The sequence below is a fragment of the Ovis canadensis genome, chromosome 3, assembly GCF_042477335.2.
Source record: "Ovis canadensis isolate MfBH-ARS-UI-01 breed Bighorn chromosome 3, ARS-UI_OviCan_v2, whole genome shotgun sequence".
In the NCBI taxonomy this organism is placed as follows: Eukaryota; Metazoa; Chordata; class Mammalia; order Artiodactyla; family Bovidae; genus Ovis; species Ovis canadensis.
Genome location: NC_091247.1, coordinates 168,253,907 through 168,275,624, shown reverse-complemented (window position 1 = coordinate 168,275,624; position 21,718 = coordinate 168,253,907). Strand labels below are relative to the sequence as shown.

Here is a 21,718-nt window from a genome sequence, read left to right as displayed (position 1 = left end):
CCATCTCTGAATCTGCCTCTCTCCATTCCGACATACCAAGTCATGTTGAATGGCACCAGCAAGACAATTTGTGACCAACCCTCTGGTCCAACCAGACATTAGTAGAGTCCCACTGCTCTCTCTGGGCCAATAAAAGATTCCCCTTAGAGATGGTCCCTCTGAAAAGGTTGGGTCATTGAGTTAATTTTCCACTAAAAACAGATCAAGTCAACCCCGGGAAATTCCAGCTACAGGAAAGGAAATGTGCTACCTGAAAGAACTCTGGCATCCGCTGAGCCGAACATTGCTAGTGAGAGGGTGATGGCCCAGTTACTCTGAACTGTGAGGGATGAGCAGACCACAGTAAATAGGAAAAGAACTACCATTTCAAATTTCCTTTTTTTTTATTCTAAATAAAAACCACACTTTGTGCTGAACAATGGAATATAAAAGAATCAGATGTACAACGATTTTAGACATCTACTATTTGAGAAAAGAAGTTTACAAAATATACAAAACTTTACAGCAATAGATAGTAAACACTTAAATATTAGGAGGTCAGTACTTATTAATTTAACGGAAGGAGTTAAATGTCAACAACTCTTCTCAGTTTCATAAGAGACGTAGCTAGTAGAGGTGGGAGGGGAGGTGGACTGGACAGGGGAAGGGTGTTAAAGAAAACATCCAAAGTAAAAGTTTCATTTTCATTCTGATATGAAGTTTACCATGAGTAAGCACGTTGAAACAAACGGTGTGGCCTGCTTCCTGATTCATTCAGTGCAGGATTTGGGGGAAAGGACACACGAGGATTCCCAGATGGGCACATTTCTGCACAGTCCACTTCCATGCCAACAAAATCATGTCCGTATATGAAGAAGTGTAAATTCACTTCCAAAGTTGAATAGTCTGGGGGTCGGAGGGTGATAGGTGCAGGTGGTCAGAAGAATATTCACCAGCAGCAAAACCTGACTGGGGAGAAGGTCATTCAACTCAGAGGTTTCCTAGAGACAAAAGGGTACTCATATAGACTAGAAGAATGTCAAAAAGAATTTTTACCTATTTCTTGACTCCCATCCCCACCTCCTTTCTTCCCAACTAGCCATGAACTAGAGACTCCATGGAGTCTGAAACTTTAGGACCAAACACCAGGGTACAGCAGAACTTCCCGGCAGGTCCTGTAGCATCAGTAAGTCATGGATGGGCAGAGGAGTGCCACGATACTGATCCCTTCCTCTGGCCAAAAGCAGCTGTTTACAGTGTGCCATTAGAATAACAGGGGCTTCCCTGGTGGCTCAGATGGTAAAGAATCTGCCTGCAGTGCAGGAGACCTGGGTTGGATCCCTGGGTCGGGAAGATCCCCTTGAGATGGGAATGGCTACCCCACTGAGTATCCTTGCCTGGAGAATTTCATGGACAGAGGAGCCTGGCAGGCTACAGTCCATGGGGTCGCAGAGCCAGAACGACTGAGCGACTAACACAAGAGCATTCGAGTACCACCCTTTCCCTTAGGAAACAAGATGAGAATGGCCTTGTGTTTGCTTTAATGCTCTAGTTGCCACAAAATTCTTAACCGTTTTTAAACAAAGGGCTCTATAAATTATGTAGCCAGTCCTGAGTACTGAACAAGAAAAAAAGGTGGGGGATGAAAAAGAAGAGACATTCAAGGATCAAACAGAACGAACCTTGGAACGATACAGCAGAAGACAGTGCTAAACTGGGCTCCAGGGCAGAGGGCAACACGACCCAATGAACAGACAATTGAAAATATTTTAAATTCAGAATAAAATTAATACCTTCCACCAGGTATCCTAGAGTGCCCTTTGCCACAATATAGTTTTTCAAGTAAAAGAGTACAGAAGAGTGGCTGGTGGCAGAGGAAGCAAACATGACTCCAAACAGGAAGGGTTGAGGTGTGAATATGGGGGACACGCGGGGGACAGTGTTTGGTCAATGAGCCTCATGAGCTACTGACCCTGCTACATGTCTGACTGCAGCCAACCAAGCCACCCTGGTCAACCACTTGGCCTCAGGAGGGTCAGCGGGTGCAGTCTTTTAGAGTTAGGGGTAAAGTTTCAAGGATTTGCTTTTTGGTTTACTGGCAAAAAGGGAAAACTTCACAGTTTCAGGTTAAGTATACAGACTACCCAGCATCAGTGATAACCCTCTGTTAAGGAAAAGGGTTTCTCCAGCATACTGATCCATTCTCAGCTACCCAGCTGGCTTCTAGGGAGTAGCCCCACTATCAAATCTGGCCATTCAAAACTCAGTCCTCACCCACAATCTGGGAGAAATGACTCAGGCTTGAAAAGCTGAAAAGATAGTTGACTGTGGTCTTTTACACACTTTCCTTCTGAAATGACTAATGGGAAGAAAGGAAGCAGTCAGTCAGGGATGAAAAGTCTCAGCACTGCTTTCTAGCAAGAATGTCCCAAGGGAACATTTAACTCATTGGATTCTGATAGTGAAAGCCGGCCACTTGACAAGTCCCTTCAAGTAATGGTCACCTCACTGGACAGCTATGCACACAAAACTCCAAGGCTTTATCAGTTAGGGCTGGGGGTAGATCTAGGGGCAAGTCCAAAAGGGCCAGGGCTTTGGTTTACTTATGTGTTACTATAACTTCCCAACTTCAGGAAGAATGAGAAAATATGCAAACAGGGCCTTCATGTGATCTTATCCCAACCCAGTCCCCAACCTACTCAACCACAGGATGGGAAGGGGATAAAAGGTCCAAGGATTTAACAAGCCTCAACTTTCTAGAATTTACATCCATTCCCTAAAGGGCTCCCTGGGTTTATTCTGCAAGAGACTTATCTGGAGAGAAAAGCATTTGCTTGTTTAAAGGCTTGACCTGTTCTCCCCTAGTTCAAGCCCCTGTTCCCCAAATATCTGGCCAGGACTGTCCCCTGGAATATGGCTACTTGCTGGGGAGAAGCTCATTTTCCTGAAGTCTCTTAGCCAACAGAGATGCTGGGTAATATGTACACAAAAACAAAAATAAATAAATATTAATGTCCAAAAAGGCTTTGTGAGTTAATTAAAACTACTTGCTTGTAAAACAGCCCGGAGTGCTGCTGAGTCCCACGAAGGGCAGGGGCAGGGCCAGGGACCCCCAGAGCTCGCCTGAGCAGGTGAGGTAGTATGGGTTTTGGAGGTGCCACCTTGTGAGATGCGAGTTCCGAGGGCTCTCTCCCTCAAGCCTTCTTTGGGCAAGATCCCCTCAAAAGGCAAATAAGAACAGAGTCAACCAGCAACCACGACTGGGCAGATCCATTACCCAGTCACCTGGAGAGGGCTTGAACCAGCTGTTGGTCAATAGCACCCTCTGGTGGCCATGCAATGACAGATCAGGATAAATCCAGCAGGTCAAAGGTGAGCTGCCAAAACTCTGGCCCAGTTAGCACAAAGTAAACAATAGGTTACCTGACTGGGACAGACAGAATGTACATCCAGCTACTCGGGTCCCTTTAATCCTGAAGGGCTCACAGTCCACCCCTCCACCTCATGGGGTCTTCGCATCTACACTATAGGCCAAAAACACTTCTAGGTGGGAGACTGGATGCAAATTAAGGCAAGGCTGCTGCTTCAGAGACATCCCCACCCTTCCACCAGACAACTCAGGGTCGAGGGAGGCCAGATGATTGATGACTACATCAAAGTGGCTCCCTGTCTCTTTTGCCCACAGGGAAGTCCTGACATCCTGGGCTACCACTCTGTAAGATCCCATTTCTTTGGAATTGGGGGGAAAAGAGAAATCTCCCTGCCTGTGCATCCCAGGCTGCTGCTTTCGGCAGCACTGCAGGACACCTCTTGCAGCTGGCAAGGATTCATCCCAAGGCTTTCAGACCTAAACACAAAGCTCTGTCCCCGGTTTGGATCTAGCTGCCAAGAGATTTTACTGTCCAATCAGCAGATTAGAGCCCTGGAACAAGCAGGCCCCTCATCCCTGACAGCCCTTCTAAGGGATGGGACCAGCACCCAAGGGTGCGCTGCCTTTTCTTTTCTGAATGACCACATTCCCCAAATCTCTCCTAGCTGGCTGTCCTGGTTGGAGGTCCGGCAGTAATACCCACAGTGAAAACCTCTCTCCACCTCCTCTGTTCAGTGAGGCTGTTGGTTGGATTCTTAGCAGCATAAAACCTATCAGTAAACTAAAACTCAAGAGGCTGGGGAAGGGAATCTAGCTGACACCAACTGCCTGATGAGATCCCAAAACCAGCCTCCAAAGAATCAAAGACACAGCCCTCCACGGACAAGAACAGGTAAGGAGGTAAACATGACAGGGCCGCTGCTTCTCAGAAACAGTTAGTGTTCATGTGCTATGTATTTTGTCTTCTTTAAACACAGGACAGAACAGAATTCCTAGCAAGGCAAAACTGTAACTTCAGCTGGGGCAGGACCAACAGCCATTAGAAGACCAATGTCCTGGCTGCCGCCTGTAGCTCCCCCTGGCTCTGCTGGGACCCAGTCAGCTGTCCGGGTTCTTTTCCGCTTCTTTGGAATGAATAATGTACATGAAGGTTTGCTCGATGGTGAAGTCAGGTGGGAGGCTGCCTTTGTGCACACCGACGTGCTTGCTCATGAGGTTAAGGGTAGAGCTGTAGTGGCCACAGACTGTGCAGCGATACATGAGAGCCCCCGAGTGCGTCTTCAGGTGGCACTTGATGGTCGAGCGGCCTCGGAAGAACTTGTGGCACACCTTACACTGGTACGGCTTCTCGCCCGTGTGGATCCGCCGGTGGTAGTTGAACTCACTCGTGTGGGCAAACCTTTTGCCGCACACCTTGCAGCTATACTTGCTGTTCCCAGGTTGGCCCTGCAGCACCAGTTCCTCACTCAGGAACTCCTCTGCCGGCAGCTTCCGCTTCTGGAGAGCTGGGTTCTGGAGTCCAAAACCAGGCCGTGTGTCAAGGCCACTGTTGCACTTGTGCTGGCTGACATGGTAGCGATAGGCAGCCTCTGACTTGAAGCTCTGGCTGCACAAGTGGCAACGGAAGAGGGCATCTTCCAGGCTTTGGTGCACAGCCATGTGCTTCTCCAGGAGATGCCAGTCCACAAAGCTGTTTGCACACACAGAGCAAGAGAAGACAGAGATGCCAAGGTGGGAAAGTGTGTGCCACATGAGGCTGCAGAGGTTGAGGTGGCGCTGGTCACAGACGCTGCAGGCCTGGCCCTTCAGGTTCAGATGGTCAAGGATATGGCCCCGGACCACGTGGAAATCTTTGGCCAATGCCTTCCCACAGGCAGCACATTTCAGCTCCGCAGAGACCGCCCCTGCAAAGAGACCCAGCTTCCCAGGCAAGGGGTCGTTGGGGTGGACGATGATGTTGTTCTCAAATATTCCATCCCGTCGGTGGAGGGTCAGTTGCCACTGGGTAAAGAACTTAGTTTCACACATGTCGCAGGAGAAGAGGAAAATACCAATGTGGGAGAGAACATGGGTGACCCGGGAGTTCCGGTCCTGGAAATGGGTCTCACAGACCTTGCAGTTGCCAGTCAGCAGGTCCACGTGGTCCCGAGCATGTTGTCGGATCAGTTGAATGTTGGGCTCTAGAACCTTCTTGCATACCTGGCAGGGCATGGCCTTATTCTCTCGGTTTTCACTCTCTCCAAAAGTTAGCTCATCCTCACTGTCGTCACTCAATTCAATCACCTCCTCAGCTGTGCCAATCTCCTCGGTGGGGTCTTCAAACTGCAAGTCGTCATCCCCCAGGTCCTCCAGTTGGAGCTCATCCATCTGTCCAAAACTGGGGTCTTTGGAATGGTCGCTGTTGCCCAGACAGGAGTTGGTCCCAGTGGTAATGTCTACTGCACTGTCAGGAGTGAAGAAGCTGTTCTTACTGAAGTCTCCATTGCTCTGGACTTTGTATGGCTGGCAGGAGCTGGTGCTGGTTTGGATGCCCGTGCTGACAGTGCCCAGGCCTGGCTGGGTCACCACGCTGGGGACGGAGGTGAACGGAGCAGGGGCATCGTGGTCTTCTGTCTTTGGCGGCAGCGGCTGCAGGCTCTGGTTAGTGTCACTGGTAATATTTCTCTCCTCCTCTTTATAGTTTCCTCCAGCATCACTAGGTAACGCATAGTTTCTATCAGGACCAAAGTGCTCCCCACCCCCCCGGAGTTCTCCAAGGGGATGGGGGGGTTCTGCTGAGCTACAACTCGGGGTACCAGAGTGGTTCTCGCTGGTGCTGGTCAGGGGCTTGGCCACGGCAGTGCTCTCCAGGTCAGGAAAGGTGGAGTGACAGGCCCGGAGGAGATCCTCCATACCCAGACGCTCTGCTACCTCGTAGATGACCCCGACGTTGATCAGGTCCGTGAAGAGTTCCGACGTGTAGACAAAGCTTAAAATCTTCTCGAAGTTGGCAGGGGTGATGAAGTCCACCACATAGGTCCTGGCAGCATCAAGCCCAGTGTTGAGGAAGAGGTTCTGGAAGTAGCCAGCTGCGCAGGCCAGCACGGCTTTGTGGGCCGGGAAGGAACGGCTCCCCACCACGATGGTGACATCGCACATGGTCTCTGAGAGCCGGCACTTGTTGAGTTCTTTCAGCAGGTTGTTGGGGTGGTTGGTGCTTTGCAGTTTGATCCTCATGCCCATCTTAGCAGCTCCTGTGAAGTTGCCTCCTTATCAGCACAGTTAATCTGCGGACAGCAAAAGGATAAGGTGGATGGCCAAACACATCCTTGTAGGTGAAGAGCTCTGCGGGACAATAGCCCCAGGTAGAGAGCAAGCGTGAATGGACATACACTTGCTCCATTCTGCTGGAGGGGACGATGACAGCAGAAGTGATGGGGCAGTAACCTTTCTCCCTGCACATCCCCCAAGAGAGTGATCACAAAAAAATCTAAAAATATTGAAAAAAATCTGATAAATTCTTCTCTAAGAGAAGCTGGAGGCCTGACTGGACAGAAGCTAGTGCTTTAAAGCCAAAGTATTCTCTTGATACCTTCTTATATTTCATTACCCAAGCAACTGGTTTAAACTTTTCTCATATTAATTTCCTAATTTCTTCCTGAATACAAGCTTTCCTATCTCACTGAGTATATTCTCTTCCCTTACTAGGCCAAATGCCATACACATAGGTGAACACAATTATCAAGCTCCATTAGCTACTAGGGAAAAGATGCTTTACCCTTTCCTTTCCTCTTACTGCTGTGTTCTTTCAGGCCCTAAAATAAATCACTTGTTTATTCTTGAGTTCCCATCTTTCCCTATCTAAGCTACCTACGTCTTAGCCCAGGGCCATTCAGATAGTGTTCTATCACACTCTCTGTAGCTTGTGGGTGAAGCCAGAGAAGTAAAGAACACAACTACGGTATTTAGAATTACCTAAACACTCTTCAGGTCTTTTTTTCCCCACCCTTTTCAGGAGCTATGCTTATGTTGACCAGAACTGAGAGATTTACCTGATGCCTTGCGATAGGGTTTGGGATAAGAAGCTACCCAATTACACAGGTAACTCCTGAAGCCTTGCTCAGTACCATTTCCCCCCCTTTCTAAGTCCTGCAGACCAGAAAAAAGCCAAACTCGTTGCCCTCTCCTTCAGCCTCACGACTCGCCCTGTGCAACACAGCCCCCTTGCTCCACCTCACGACACTGGACTAACTCCCAACTTTTTCTGGGGCCCAGGAAGCCTCTGAGCTTTGTTGGGTACCAGCGAAGGATCTCCGGGGCCCTGATGGCCACACACCAACGGTCAGCAGGTCGGGGCACCGGGAAGCCCGAGCGGCAGTGGGAGGGAACGGATTCGGAACTTCTGAGAAGGGACCCCAACAACCGCGCGGCGCCACGGTCTCCCTTCTGGAGGGTCGAATTCGGGAGGAAGGGCGTTGGATCCGGCTGGGGCACTCCATCTAGGGGGCATCGAGCACCTCGGTCCCTTCCCCCAAACAGCCGGGAATTCCTCAAGACGACCTCGGGCGGGGGCGAGGGGGTGGCGGCGGGGCGCGGGGCCGGCCGGGGGTCGAAAGGATCGGCGGCGGAGCCGGCGGGGGTCGGCGCGCGGCGGGGGAGGATGGATCCGGCCGAGGGCAGCGGGCGGGAGGGAGCCCAGCGAGAGCGAGAGAAAGGCCGGGACGAGGGTCGGGCCTCGGCCAGGGCAGCCCTCGGCCTGGCCGCGCTTACCCGGCTCCGCGGGGCCCGAGCACCATCGCCGCCGCCGCCTCACACAAAGGCCCCGGCCCGCCGTGCCCGGCCCGACGAGGAGGCGGCGCCGCCGGCCGCGGCCAGACTCTCCATCCGCCGCGCCGCTCGCCGCGCCGGCCCGGGCCGCCCCCACCGCCCGGCCCGCAGCGCCCCCCGCCGTCCCGGAGGAGGCAGCGCCCCCCGCCGCTCGGCCGCAGCGCCCCCAGCCGCCAGGGAGGAGGCAGCGCCCCCACACGGTGGGGCCGGGAGCGAAGCAGGCTGGCCGAAGCCACTGCGCCACCCGGGGACCCCTGCCCCACTTCTAACCCCCGCGAGGCCCTGGGGCCGCCGCCACCGGGCCCCCGCGGGCATTTGCCAGGACGTTTCCAGCCCTCACCGCCACCACCACCCAAGCCTGGCTTTTTTTGAAGCACTCATCCTGTAAGTACTGGACCACTCCCTCCTCGCCCTAGTACCTGGAGAAGTGAAAAACGCTATCCCAAGGCTAAGCTTAAATCGCCTCCCCTGTTCTACATCTCACAGTCCCAAAAGTTTACTCTCAGAACGTCTGCTGGTGTAGTTTCAGAAACAGTTGTAAGATTGCCACTTTAACTATTTGTCTCCTCCGCTAGGCACTGAGCTTCCTGAAGGCAGGGGCTGTTCTGCACACGGCTGTGTCTCCGCTGCTCCCTCCCGCCCCCGCCCCAACACACAGGCTTCTGGTTCATAGGAAAGGTGCTTAACAAAGCCTGTTTGAATGAAGAACAAGTACTTGAGGGCTGAGCTCCCGGTGGACCACCCTCTGAAAGTTCATTGTGGACCCTCCTTCCAGCTGCGCCGCCAAATGAAGGATTTCACAGTATCCCACTGCACCTTGGCAGTGCAGGCCTGTTTCGGGCAGCCTGTCCTTCCTGGAGGGGAGCAGAACATGACACCCCAACATATGCTTCTTTGGCATAAGGATTATTTTTAAGGAACAGCAGGCAGCAGAGAAGCTCTGAAAAATGAGCAGAGGTTACCCTTTTGTAAGAGCCGTTTACAAGGGAAATGTCCATTTGTCTCTGAACTGGGAAGAGAAGGGTAGATAATGTCAAGAAAGTCTTAGTTTTCCTGGGTATCTCCCGTGTATATAGGAAGTATACATATTGTTAAACTTCTGTTTCTTTTTTCCTGTTACGCTGTCTTTTATTATTTACTCAGCCAAGAACCTAGAAGGGTAGAGGGAGAAATTATTTTTCCTCCGCTACTTTCTCAACTCTTTCTAGAGCTCCATTTCTCTGCTTCCACCCTTTAGTGCAGCAGTTACTCTCCAAATCTCCCCAGATGTTCCTGCCCAAGATGTGTCATCAAACAAAAACTTTGCCTGAGTTTCACTGAGAGATGTGTTCAAAACTTAAGGCATGAGCACCATTGCCAGCTATCACTCTGAAGTTCTCCCCATAGCTTTTACTGTGACGATCACAGGTCATGAAGGTTTTTTGGCTGAATCTTTATGGTATTCATAGGTCATGACTTTAGGCTCGCAGGTTTTTTCTGTCAATCATACTTTTGATTCCGTTTTTGGCATTCCAGTCTTAGAGGGATCACTGGCTCGGTGGTTAGCAGCTGAGGACACACATTTAAAGCTTTTAGGAGAATATAGGACACCAGAGGGACTACTATGATGATTACAAGCTGGACAATTCCCAATGTCTGGAGTGCACTTCAGAGCCATGGTCCCCAAGACCCAAAGGAATCCAAATCAAACCAGTCAAAGAAAGACCCTTTTGAGGGGTCTTTAGAGGGATCACCTTTTGAAGTGGCTTATTCAGTAATCTTAGGTAGCTGAATTCAACCTCCCCAGAAGTGTTAATTTAGATATGATAGGTGGTGGTGGCCATAGCATAGATACCTATTTGTTCAGCTAAAAGAAAATCTAAAACAACTTTGGCTAGAGAGTTGAAGGATTTTTGTTGGACAGGTATTGCTCTAGCAGTACATTCAGCAAAATCTTCCAGAGTTGAGAGATTCCTGATCATATAGCCTCATCTGTACTCACTCCTAACCAGGAGCAGAGGTTCTTGTAAGCAAATCCTGAATCATGAAAGCCTCCTGGTAGGTCCTTTCTAATTTGATGATGTAAATTCAGGGGAGTTGACGCAATGCGGTGAAGAATTTGCATAGAGCCTTAAAGAACAATCTCTTTTCCATCATCCCCATTGATTACAACTGAGATATCAGTCCCTGCAGAAGCATTTTGATGATGGGCCCCTCAGTTCAGTTCAGTCGCTCAGTCGTGTCCGACTCTTCGCGACCCCATGAATTGCAGCACGCCAGGCCTCCCTGTCCATCACCAACTCCTGGAGTTTACTCAAACTCATGTCCATCGAGTCGGTGATGCCATCCAGCCATCTCATCCTCTGTCGTCCCCTTCTCCTCCTGCCCCCAATCCCTCCCAGCATCAGAGACTTTTCCAATGAGTCAACTCTTCGCATGAGGTGGTCAAAGTACTGGAGTTTCAGCTTTAGCATCATTCCTTCCAAAGAACACCCAGGACCAATCTCCTTTAGAATGGACTGGTTGGATCTCTTTGCAGTCCAAGGGACTCTCAAGAGTCTTCCCCAACACCACAGTTCAAAAGCATCAATTCTTTGGCGCTCAGCTTTCTTCACAGTCCAACTCTCACATCCATTCATGGCCACTGGCAAAACCATAGCCTTGACTAGACAGACCTTTGTTGGCAAAGTAATGTCTCTGCTTTTGAATATGCCATCTAGGTTGGCCATAACTTTCCTTCCAAGGAGTAAGCGTCTTTTAATTTCATTGCTGCAATCACCATCTGTGATTTTGGAGCTCAAAAAAATAAAGTCTGACACTGTTTCCCATCTATTTCCCATGAAGTGATGGGACCAGATCCCATGATCTTCGTTTTCTGAATATTGAGCTTTAAGCCTACTTTTTCACTCTCCTCTTTCACTTTCATCAAGAGGCTTTTTAGTTCCTCTTCACTTTTTCCATAAGGGTGGTGTCATCTGCATATCTGAGGTTATCGATATTTCTCCCTGCAATCTTGATTCCAGCTTGTGCTTCTTCCAGCCCAGTGTTTCTCATGATGTACTCTGCATAGAAGTTAAATAAGCAGGGTGACTATATACAGCCTTGACGTACTCCTTTTCCTATTTGGAACCAGTCTGTTGTTCCATGTCCAGTTCTAACTATTGCTTCCTGACCTGCATATAGGTTTCTCAAGAGGCAGGTCAGGTGGTCTGGTATTCCCATCTCTTTCCAAATTTTCCACAGTTTATTGTGATCCACACAGTCACAGGCTTTGGCATAGAGATGTAATAGGGAAGGCCTGGGTGTTGTTCTAGATACTTTTTGTGTTTTTAGTAAGAGTTTGCCATTTTTGTAGGTATTTATAGCTTCTGGAACCATCATTCTTAGACATAAAATAGGCAGGTATACCAGAAAGTGGCGTGCTTCACTCTTTGGAGTTTAAGAATTCTGTTATGTTTTTAGCTAAGATTTTGGTTCTCTTGAAGCTAAACTAATACCTAGAAGGAATTGCCTCTAGGTTGGAGATTGTGTGATGTTTTACAAGTATATCTCTTTGCATGGAAATTTTATTGATGTTGGCATTCTATAACCAAATTTTCCTAAAACGGGAGTCTCTCTGTTAGGTGATGAGCACTCTAACAGCTTTTAAATGCTCATCAGTTTTTGCTGCTTGTTGGCTTCAAAGCTTCCCGTTAACAATAGCCTTTATGTACACTAAGAGAGACAAATAAGCATGTGCATCTTAACACACCAGCAGTAACCAAGAAATGTCACTGCAGCTTGGCCAAGAAAAGTCCCTATGTGTCCCACCAACAGTTCCCATGAATCTGGGGACTGGAAAAAAGACTGAACCAGCAGACCCCAAACAATGGGGGCTGCAGACTGATTCCAAACAAATGAGGAACCGCAGCTGCTACCAGCAGTTCCCAGCTTGCAATCTGGGAAAGATGTCAAACAAATGTGGAACTGCAAACTAAAGGCCAGCAGTTCCCACTGTGGAGTCTGGGGACAAACCAACCGCTGAGTTTTTCCACTCAAGTCGGGGAATTATGGTCTGAACAGAGGGCTAGGGGATTGAGTTCTGGCTGGACTCATCTGCTAGCTCAAGCTGAACTGCCCTGGATTGGAACACCAATTACATTATGAGGCTGACACAGAGTGGAGCTCAGAACTGAGAGGAATTTATCTGTGGCCCTTGGAAACAGCAAGAGACAGAGAACGCAAAAGGGTTTGCAGGGACCATGCCTGTTTCTTATTGTGTCTGAAGCCATCAGAGGTCTCCTTCAGTCCTACTGTTGACAGTAAATCTCTTAAAAAACTATTCAACTGAGTAAATTTGAAGGTCTAATAGGCTTTATTCAACAATTCAGGACTGGGCAGTGTCCCATTTAGCACATAGAAAAGAGCTCTAAAGAACGGTACAAAATAGAAGGCTTTTATAGGCAAAAGGGACCAGGAAAAGGAAGTTTCTATCAAAGAGTTCTTTAAAAAAAAAAGAAAGAAATAGGCACAAAATGGAGTCACTTGTGCTAAGCGCTATGCCAGCAAAACAATCTTAATTGCTATTTCAGCCTCTCCCTGGAACATGACTTTTAATCGGTTGATGTGAAATTACCTAGCCAGCACAAGTGAGGTAATCACCTCATAGACACTTACCTTCCCCCAGAGGAAGGTGGTCTTATATGAAACAATCCTTTCTTTTATTTGTGACTTCCTTGTCCCATCGTCTTTCTGCTTTCTAAAACTTCTTCTTTAAACAACTCTTTAGAGCACCTTTCTATTTACCAGATGGAATGCCGCTTGATTCAAATAAGATACAATTAGAAGCTCAGTCATGTTCAACTCTTTGCAACCTCATGGATTGCAGCCCGCTAGGCTCCTCTGTGGATAAGGCAATGGCAACCCACTCCAGTACTCTTGCCTGGAAAATCCCATGGGCGGAGGAGCCTGGTAGGCTGCAGTCCATGGGGTCGTGAAGAGTCGGAAGAGTCACTCTACTAAGTGACTTCACTTTCACCTTTCACTTTCATGCATTGGAGAAGGAAATGGCAACCCACTCCAGTGTTCTTGCCTGGAGATTCCCAGGGATGGGGAAGCCTGATGGGCTGCCATCTATGGGGTTGCACAGAGTTGGACATGACTGAAGCGATTTAGCAGCAGCAGCAGCAGGCTCCTCTGTCCATGGAATTCTCCTGGCAAGAATACTGGAGTGGGTAGGCATTCGCTTCTCCAGGGGATCTTCCCGACCCAGGGATCCAACCCAGGTCTCCTGCATTACAGATAGATTCTTTACCATCTAAGCCACGAGGGAAGCCCACTTGATTCATAGATCATTGAATAAAGTCAGATCTCCAAACTTAGTTGAATTTTGCTCTTAAACAGAGTGGATTGTCTCAGGCAATCCACTTTTGTCTTCCTTCCTTTAAGTAACTCCAGGTAATTCCAGATTGCCTGGTTAAAGGCCACATTCCTGGGAGAGGCTAAAATTGCAGTTAAGGTAGGCATTAAGTCTTGGATAACTGACACGGGACTTAGTACAAGTGATTCCATTTGGGGCTGTTTCTTTTGTTAACACAACCAGTAGACTCATAAGCTCTAGCATGACTCAGACATTAGGCTGCAAGACTTGAGTCTTGGGCCTGTTCAGTCTTTCTGACCAACTGCCTTAACCATCTCTGGAGTGCTGTAAACATACTTCACATGTTTACACATCCGCTAAAGTTGTAGATTAAAGTTTATATCGTTTATACTTGTGATATTATGATTTATAATAAGAAATGTATATATTTGATCTTCACCACCATTTCTAATGGGCTTCTCTGATAGCTCAGTTGGTAAAGAATCTGCCTGCAATGCAGGAGACCCCCATTCGATTCCTGGGTCGGGAAGACCCCCTGGAGAAGGGATGGGCTACCCACTTCAATGTTTTGGGGCTTCCCTGGTGGTTCATACAGTAAAGAATCCGCCTGCAATGCAGGAGACCTGGATTCAATACTTGGTTTGGGAAGATACCCTGGAGGAGGGCATGGCAACCCATTCCAGTATTCTTGCTTGGAGAATCCCATGAACAGAGGATCCTGGTGGGCTACAGTCCATGGGGTCACAAAGAGTTGGACATGGCTGAGCAACCAAGCACACCATTTCTAACACAGAGCTCCTAAAACAATTGGAAGTTCCTAAGTGATGAGAGCTATAATGATGTCTTTAGTTACATTACTGGGTGACTTTGGGACTGCACCTAAAGATAGAGGCTGGTTGCCAGGAGAACCAATTTTATGATGAAATGGAACTTTCGGTCCCAAGCCTCTGCCCTTCAGGGAGGAAAGAGGAGCTAGAGGTTAAATCACTTATCACTGGTCAATGATTTAATCAGTCATACTTATGTAATGACTCATCCATAAAATCTTGAAAGAACTAGATTTGGAGTGCTTCTGGATTGGTGAAAATGTAGACATTCAAAGAGAGGAACGTGGCATGCTCAGAGCATGGAAGCTCCACACCCCTTTCCCCATGCCTCATGCATCTCTTCCATCTGGTGTTCCCAAGTTATATTCTTTTATAATAAACTGGTGATCTGTGAGTAAACAGGTCTCCTGAGTTCTATCAACCACAGTAACAAATCAGTGGAACATGAGAGAGTTGTGGGACCCTCCAATCTGTAGACAGTTAACAACTTGGGTTTGAGATTGACATCTGCAGAGGTCAAGATGGCAGCGGAGTAGGAGGATGTGGAGTTCATCTCTCCCCATGAATGCATCAAGACTACATCTACAAATGGAACATTCTCGCAGAACCCTAGCTGAACACTAACAGAGGACCATGGATGCCCAAAAGGACAAGAAAAATCCCTACAGAATGGACTAGGGTGATAAAATGAAAGCGTTAGGTGCCCAATCCTGTCCAACTCTTTGTGACCCCATGGACTGTAGCCCACCAGGCTCCTCTCTCCATGGGATTCTCCAGGCAAGAACACTGGAGTGGGTAGCCATTCCCTTCTCCAGGGAATCTTCCCGAACCAGGGATCCAACCCAGGTCTCCTGCATTGCAGGCAGATTCTTTACCATCTGAGCCACCAGGAAGCCCAATAAAAGCAGAAAGGAAGGAGGACTGGATCAGTGCCCCTCAAGAGAGGGGCTGAAGGAGTGGAAAGATTCCTGCATCCAGGGAAGCCCCCTCAACAGCAGGGAGATCAGTTGGGATAGAAGAGGAGCTTTGGGGGCTATTGGAGGAGAGTGCAGTAACTCGTCTGTAGCAGGCAGAACAGAGTGAGACCTAAACACATGGTCCTTGCCACAGCCCTGAACCCCCTAACCTGAGACATGTATCTGCTAACACACATAGGGACTGGGGCTGGAACATGAGGTTTGGAGAGCAAACCCAGGGAGAAGACTGATGTTAGCTGAAAGGAGATAGCCTGAGGGGATGGGAGTGAGGACATGTGCAACCCAGAACACTTGAGGAGGAAACCCCAGCTGCCGTAGGAGCAAAGCACCATTGTTGAATGAGGATGGAGCCTCCATTGCAGGCTCTGCCCCCACATGCTGGCCCCTGCCTCCCTGGGCACTAAGAAAGGCCCCCGCTGGGTCCAGCTCTCTTGTGCCCATGGCCTTCTGCTCCCCTGTGTGCCTGTTACTGCCAGAGCTCCCACAACCTGGGCCACCACACCACCTCCATACCTGCTCCTCACCAGGCAGACTTGTATGCTCCAGGGCAGCCTTGAGAGTAGGCCTTAGTGGGGTCTGAACTCCAGAGTCTGTGCAACTAAGGAAAAAGGCTGAAATCTGTCCTAGCAGCTGCACAAACCCTGAAATGATACCCATGTGACCGAGTTTGTAAATTCAGGCACCTACAGAACATCTGAATGGGCCACGCGTGCTCCTGCAGCCAAGATGGGCCTAGTTTTAGCACCTATAGATTTTGTGGGCACATACAAGGAGGGGGTGGGCCAGGCTAGAGTTTGAACTGCCCCTATAGCACAAAGAGTCCAGATCCATGAATACTGGTATCCTGGGATCTGACTTCAGAGGATCTATGCTGGTGGTCTGGTGAAAATAATATCTGAAAGACATAGGGTCAATTGCCAGCATACCCACAGTTAAGGTGGGGCTGAGAGCAGTGCCAACAACAGTGTAAACAGAGCTCGCACAATGGGCTCACAAAGCTCACCACAAAGCCCACCACAAAGCTTACAAAGCTCACCTACAGGTGAACAACTCCAGAGGAGGAATGGCAGTGGCTTAGTCGCTCTTGTGACCCCATGGACTATAGCCTGCCAGGCTTCTCTGCCCATGGGGTTCTCCAGGCAAGAATATTGGAGTGGGTTGCTGTTTCCTTCTCCAGGGGATCTTCCTGACCCAGGGATTGAACATGTGTCTCCTGAAGCTCCTGCATTGCAGGCAGATTCTTTACTGCTAAGCCAAGCTCACAGCCACCTCAAAATACACCCCTTATGGCCCTGCCTATCAGAGGGATAAGACCTGGCTCCACCCACAAGAGGGCAGACATCAATCCCTCCCACCAGGAAGTCTACACAAGCCCCTGGACCAACCTCACCCCAATTAAGGTGGGCAGACACAAGAAGCAAAAGGAACTATGATCTTGCAGCCTACGGAAAAGAGACCATGAATACAGAAAGTGAGACAAAATGAGATGACAAATAAGTTGCAAATGAAGGAACAAGAGAAAAACCCACAAGAACAACTAAATGAAGAGGAGATAGGCAATCTACCTGAAAAAGAATCAGAGCAATGATAACAAAGATGATCCAAATCTTGGGCGGCATGGGGCGTGGGGGGAGTGGAGGCACAGATTGAGAAGATACAAGAAATGTTTAACAAAAAGCTAGAAGATTTAAAGAAAAAACAGAGATGAATGCTATAATAACTGAAATGAAAAATACACTGGAAGGAATCAACAGCAGAAGAACTGAGGCAGAAGAACAAATTAGTGAGCTGGGAGACAGAGTGGTGGAAATCACTGCCATAAAACAGAATACAGAAAGAAGAATGAAAAGAGCAGAAAAGAACAGTCTGGGACAATATTAAACGTGCCGACAATAGCATTATAGGGGGTCCCAGAAGGAGAAGAGAAAGGGTCTGAGAAAATATTTGAAGATATTATAGCCAGAATTTCCCTACCATGAGAAAGGAAGCACCCACTCAAGTCTAGGAAGTGCAGAGAATCCCATAGAGGATAAACCCAAGGAGGAACACGCCAAGACATATAGTAATCAAACTGACAAAATTAAATAAACAGAAAAATAGTAAAAGCAGCAAGGGAAAAGCAACAAATAACATACAAGAGAATCTCCATAAAGTTTTCAGTTGATTTCTCAGCAGAAACTCTGCAGGCCAGAAGGGAGTGACACAACATATTTCAAGTGATAATTGAAGGGAAAAAGTTACAACAAAGAATACTCTGCACCAGGCTCTGATTCAGACTTGAAGGAGAAATCAAAAGCTTTCTAGACAAGCAAAAGCTAAGAGAATTCAGCACCACCAAACTAGCATTACAATAAATGTTAAAGGACTTCTCCAGGTAGGAAAGAGACCAACAACTTAAAGCAACCTTGTGCATATGTGGACTGCTAAATCAAAACCTCATGGGAACAGCAAATCCCAAAACTATAATAGATACAAACACAAAAAAGAAAAAGTGGACTTCCCTCATGGTCCAATGGTTAAGAATCCACCTGCCAACTCAGGGGACATGGTTTTGGTCCCTGGTCTGGAAAGATTCCATGTACTGCAGGGCAGCTAAGCCCATGCACCACAACTACTGAGCCCACACTCTAGCGCCCACAAGCCACAGCCACTGAGCCTGAGTGCAGCAGATACTGAAGCCCGTGCACCCTGGAGCCCAGGCTTTGCAACAAGAGACACCAGCGCAGCGAGAAACCTGCGCGTCACAACTAGAGAGCAGCCCCTGCTCACCTAACTAGAGAAAGCCCTCATGCAGCAAGGGAGACCCAGCACAGCCAAAAATAAATAAATAAAACTGTAAAAAAAGGAAATATCACATGATATTACTTGTTTGTGGAATCTAGAAAAATGGTACAAATGAACCTATTAATAAAACGGAAATTGAGTCACAATGTAGGAAACAAACTTACGGTTACCGAGGGGGAAAGGAGAAGGACAAACTGGGAGATTAGGAGTGACACATAGACATTGCTCTATATAAATAGAAAACTAATAAGAACCTACTGTACAGCACAGGGAACTTTATCATACTCTGTAATGCCCTATATGGCCTTCCCTGGTGGCTCTGACAGTAAAGAGTCTGCCTGCAATGTAGGAGACCTGGGTTTGATTTCTGGGTTGGGAAGATCCGCTGGAGAATGGAACAGCTACCCACTCCAGTCAGTGTTCTTGCCTGGAGAATCCCCTGGACAGAGGAACCTGGCAGTCTACAGTCCATGGAGTCACAAAGAGTCAGACATGACTGAGCGACTAACACTGAACTGAACTGAATGACCTATGTGGGAACAGAATATAAAAAAGAGTGGATATATGTATATGTATGACTGATTCACTTTGCTATACTGCAGAAACTAACACAGCATTGTAACCCAACTATATTCCAATTTTATGCTGGGCATACACACCGAGGAAACCAGAATTGAAAGAGACACATGTACCCCAATGTTCATCGCAGCACTGTTTATAATAGCCAGGACATGGAAACAACCTAGATGTCCATCAGCAGATGAATGGATAAGAAAGCTGTGGTACATATACACAATGGAGTATTACTCAGCCGTTAAAAAGAATTCATTTGAATCAGTTCTGATGAGATGGATGAAACTGGAGCCGATTATACAGAGTGAAGTAAGCCAGAAAGAAAAACACCAATACAGTATACTAACACATATATATGGAATTTAGGAAGATGGCAATGACGACCCTGTATGCAAGACAGGGAAAGAGACACAGATGTGTATAATGGACTTTTGGACTCAGAGGGAGAGGGAGAGGGTGGGATGATTTGGGAGAATGACATTCTAACATATATACTATCATGTGAATTGAATCGCCAGTCTATGTCTGATGCAGGATGCAGCATGCTTGGGGCTGGTGCATGGGGATGACCCAGAAAGATGTTATGGGGAGGGAGGTGAGAGGGGGGTTCATGTTTGGGAATGCAAGTAAGAATTAAAGATTTTAAAATTTAAAAAATAAAAAACTAAAAATAAAATAAAATAAAATAAAATTAATTTTTAAATAAAAATTTTTTAAATTAGTAAATAAAAATTAAAAGATTGGCATCTGACGTTGTTCCATAGGCCTGAGTCTTCAATCTGTGAAATCTGATACTATCTCCAGGTAGACAGGGTTGGAGCATTGTTTGTTGGTGTGAGAGATCTCCCCCTCCACATGCACTGAATTGGGTCTAGAACCTTTAATACAGAAGTCTTTGAAGTAAATCAGCATGTAATCACAGTAACACAGATGTACAAAATTAAATGGAGAAAAGCCAGAATTAGGCCAAGGTCTTGTTAATTCAAGGCCCTCTTGGGCATCAACATCCTTCCAATAGGAAGAAGAAGGCCAGGATTCCTTCACACATTCTCCAAGCACAAAACCAGGAATCGGATTTAAAGCTGGTCTTCATTTTTCCTGGAATCCCCAGTACTGCAGTTTTCGTCAGTCCCACCAGAGAGCAACCTTTCTGTATTTATGCTCCTACTTGGCAAAGTACTTGTGTCAGGCAAAGCACAGGCCTGACTCTCAAGTCTGAGCAGAAGCTTTCATGACCCAAATAAATCACCCAGACTCTGCAAAACGTATCCCACTTTTAAACAATCTAGGTAGATAATTTTGAAATGCTAACATGATAACTCATTGAGAAAAGCCTTCAAGATTTGGGGTGAGGGTATTCTTTGAAACGTGAAAAGGTTAGTTGCTCAGTCATGTCTGACTTTGCAACCCCACGGACTGTAGCCCTCCAGGCTCTTCTGTCCATGGAATTCTCCAGGTAGAAATACTGGAGTGGGTTGCCATTCTCTTCTCCAGGGGAATCTTCCTAACCCCAGGGATCGAACGCAGGTCTCCTTTATTGCAGGTAGATTCTCTGACTTCTAGCAGTAAACCAGACACCAGGGATACAGTAAGTGGTAAGTGTCCCCACCATGGAGCTGTGGGCCCAAAACTGCCCTAGTCAGGTTCTAGGAAGAGAGAACGTTCACTGGGGTGAAGGACCTGCAGGAAGAAGTCTCTGGCTCCATGGCCCTGCCTTCTCCCAGCCTTGGGAAAGCTGAGCACCTAGTTGAGATCTCCCACACCAACAAGCAATGTTCTAGCACTATCTACCTGGAGATAGTATCAGATTTCATAGGATGAAGGTGAAGGTTCAGTCCTACAGAACGCCTCCCATCCCTACATCTCCAGATACCAATCTTTTAATTTTTGTTTATTTTTAACAATTTTATTTATTGTTAAATGCTTTGCACCGCCCTTTGTATGAGGGTGGTTCAAGGTCATGGCCAAGGCCCTTGCACTAAGCTAAGGCAGGGAGCCTGAGGACTTCTCAGGCTGTTCTCTTCCATTAAGGTACAGAACGCCCATTTGGGACCTGTGGACTGCGATGGGTGGCACATCAGGTTAATAAGAGACACCCACACATACTTCCTTTAAGTGCCTTACATACACTGCAGACTACTAGACCACCGTTACAAAGGCTGGTGAGAGCTGCATTACAGAAGAGTCGGGAATAAGCATTTCCCTTTATGACTAAAGCAACTAGTTAAAGCTCAAGAGATCTTGCTCTCCTGCCTCTTGGCTCCTACAGTAACTTTCCTGTCTATGTTCCAGCCTAGCAAGATCAAGTGCTGTTTGCTGACCCAAAGCCCTGCTAGCCTGTAAACTCTGTTGGTGGGTCACCATCTCATCCCACTACCCATCGTAGGATCTGGGGATAGAGAAATAGTAGTGCTACAGATGCATCCTTCTTTGGGGCTGGGTCTTTACACAGCCATCATCCCCATCTCCTTTCTCTACAGAGTAGGAGTCAGGGGTTAATGTCTCCCAGGCCCATCCTGGAAATACAGAATATCTGGTTTTTCTTTAATATTTATCTGTTTACTTGGCTGCATCAGGTCTCAGTTGCAACATGCGGGGTCTTTTTTGCCTCATATAGGATACTTCCTTGTGGTGCACGGACTCCCTTGTGTCCCTCGGGCTCAGTAGTTACTACACGTTGGCTTCATTGCTCCTCAGCACACAGGATCTTAGTTCCGGCCCCCAGGAATTGAACCTGGGTCCCCTGCATTTCAAAGGGGATTCTTAACTACTGGACCACCCTGGAAATCCTTGTTTTTATTCTTTATCTAAAGCTGGTCTATGAAAGTCTTTGAGTGCTAGAAACCATCTTACAAATTCATTTCTTCTTTCAATCACTAAATAAATCTTTCCATACTAACTATATGAAGCAATGAGTAAGACACTGTTGGGAAAATTGACATGTGTACAAAATAAAGAAACTTCCATTTATATATGATATAAGTATGTGTATCATATGTGTGTGTGTGTATGATACAACCAAAAGAGTCAAGAAAGAGAAAAACCCATCCACCAACCAAATACA

General features: G+C 47.5%; 1 protein-coding gene across 3 annotated transcripts; it reads right to left on the bottom strand.

Annotated features, from left to right (window-relative positions):
* Nucleotides 1–364: 364 nt before the first annotated feature.
* ZBTB39 (zinc finger and BTB domain containing 39) lies at nucleotides 365–8,267 on the bottom strand. Of its 3 annotated transcripts, none has more exons than XM_069580973.1 (2): nucleotides 8,099–8,267; nucleotides 365–6,615 (listed from the first exon to the last, which is right to left on the bottom strand). In XM_069580973.1, exon 2 carries the CDS (start codon nucleotides 6,569–6,571, stop codon nucleotides 4,448–4,450), a length of 2,124 nt encoding a protein of 707 aa, XP_069437074.1. In that variant the 5' UTR covers nucleotides 6,572–6,615; nucleotides 8,099–8,267; the 3' UTR covers nucleotides 365–4,447. The 3 variants fall into 3 exon arrangements, with proteins under 3 accessions (XP_069437074.1, XP_069437076.1, XP_069437075.1); XM_069580975.1 differs by having other exon boundaries at nucleotides 7,665–8,257; XM_069580974.1 differs by having other exon boundaries at nucleotides 7,629–8,214.
* Between the last annotated feature and the right edge of the window lie 13,451 nt (nucleotides 8,268–21,718).

What these genes read in the sequence shown, in the direction of transcription:
- ZBTB39 (XM_069580973.1), bottom strand. Translation starts at nt 6,571, where the DNA reads ATGGGCATGAGGATCAAACTGCAAAGCACCAACCACCCCAACAACCTG.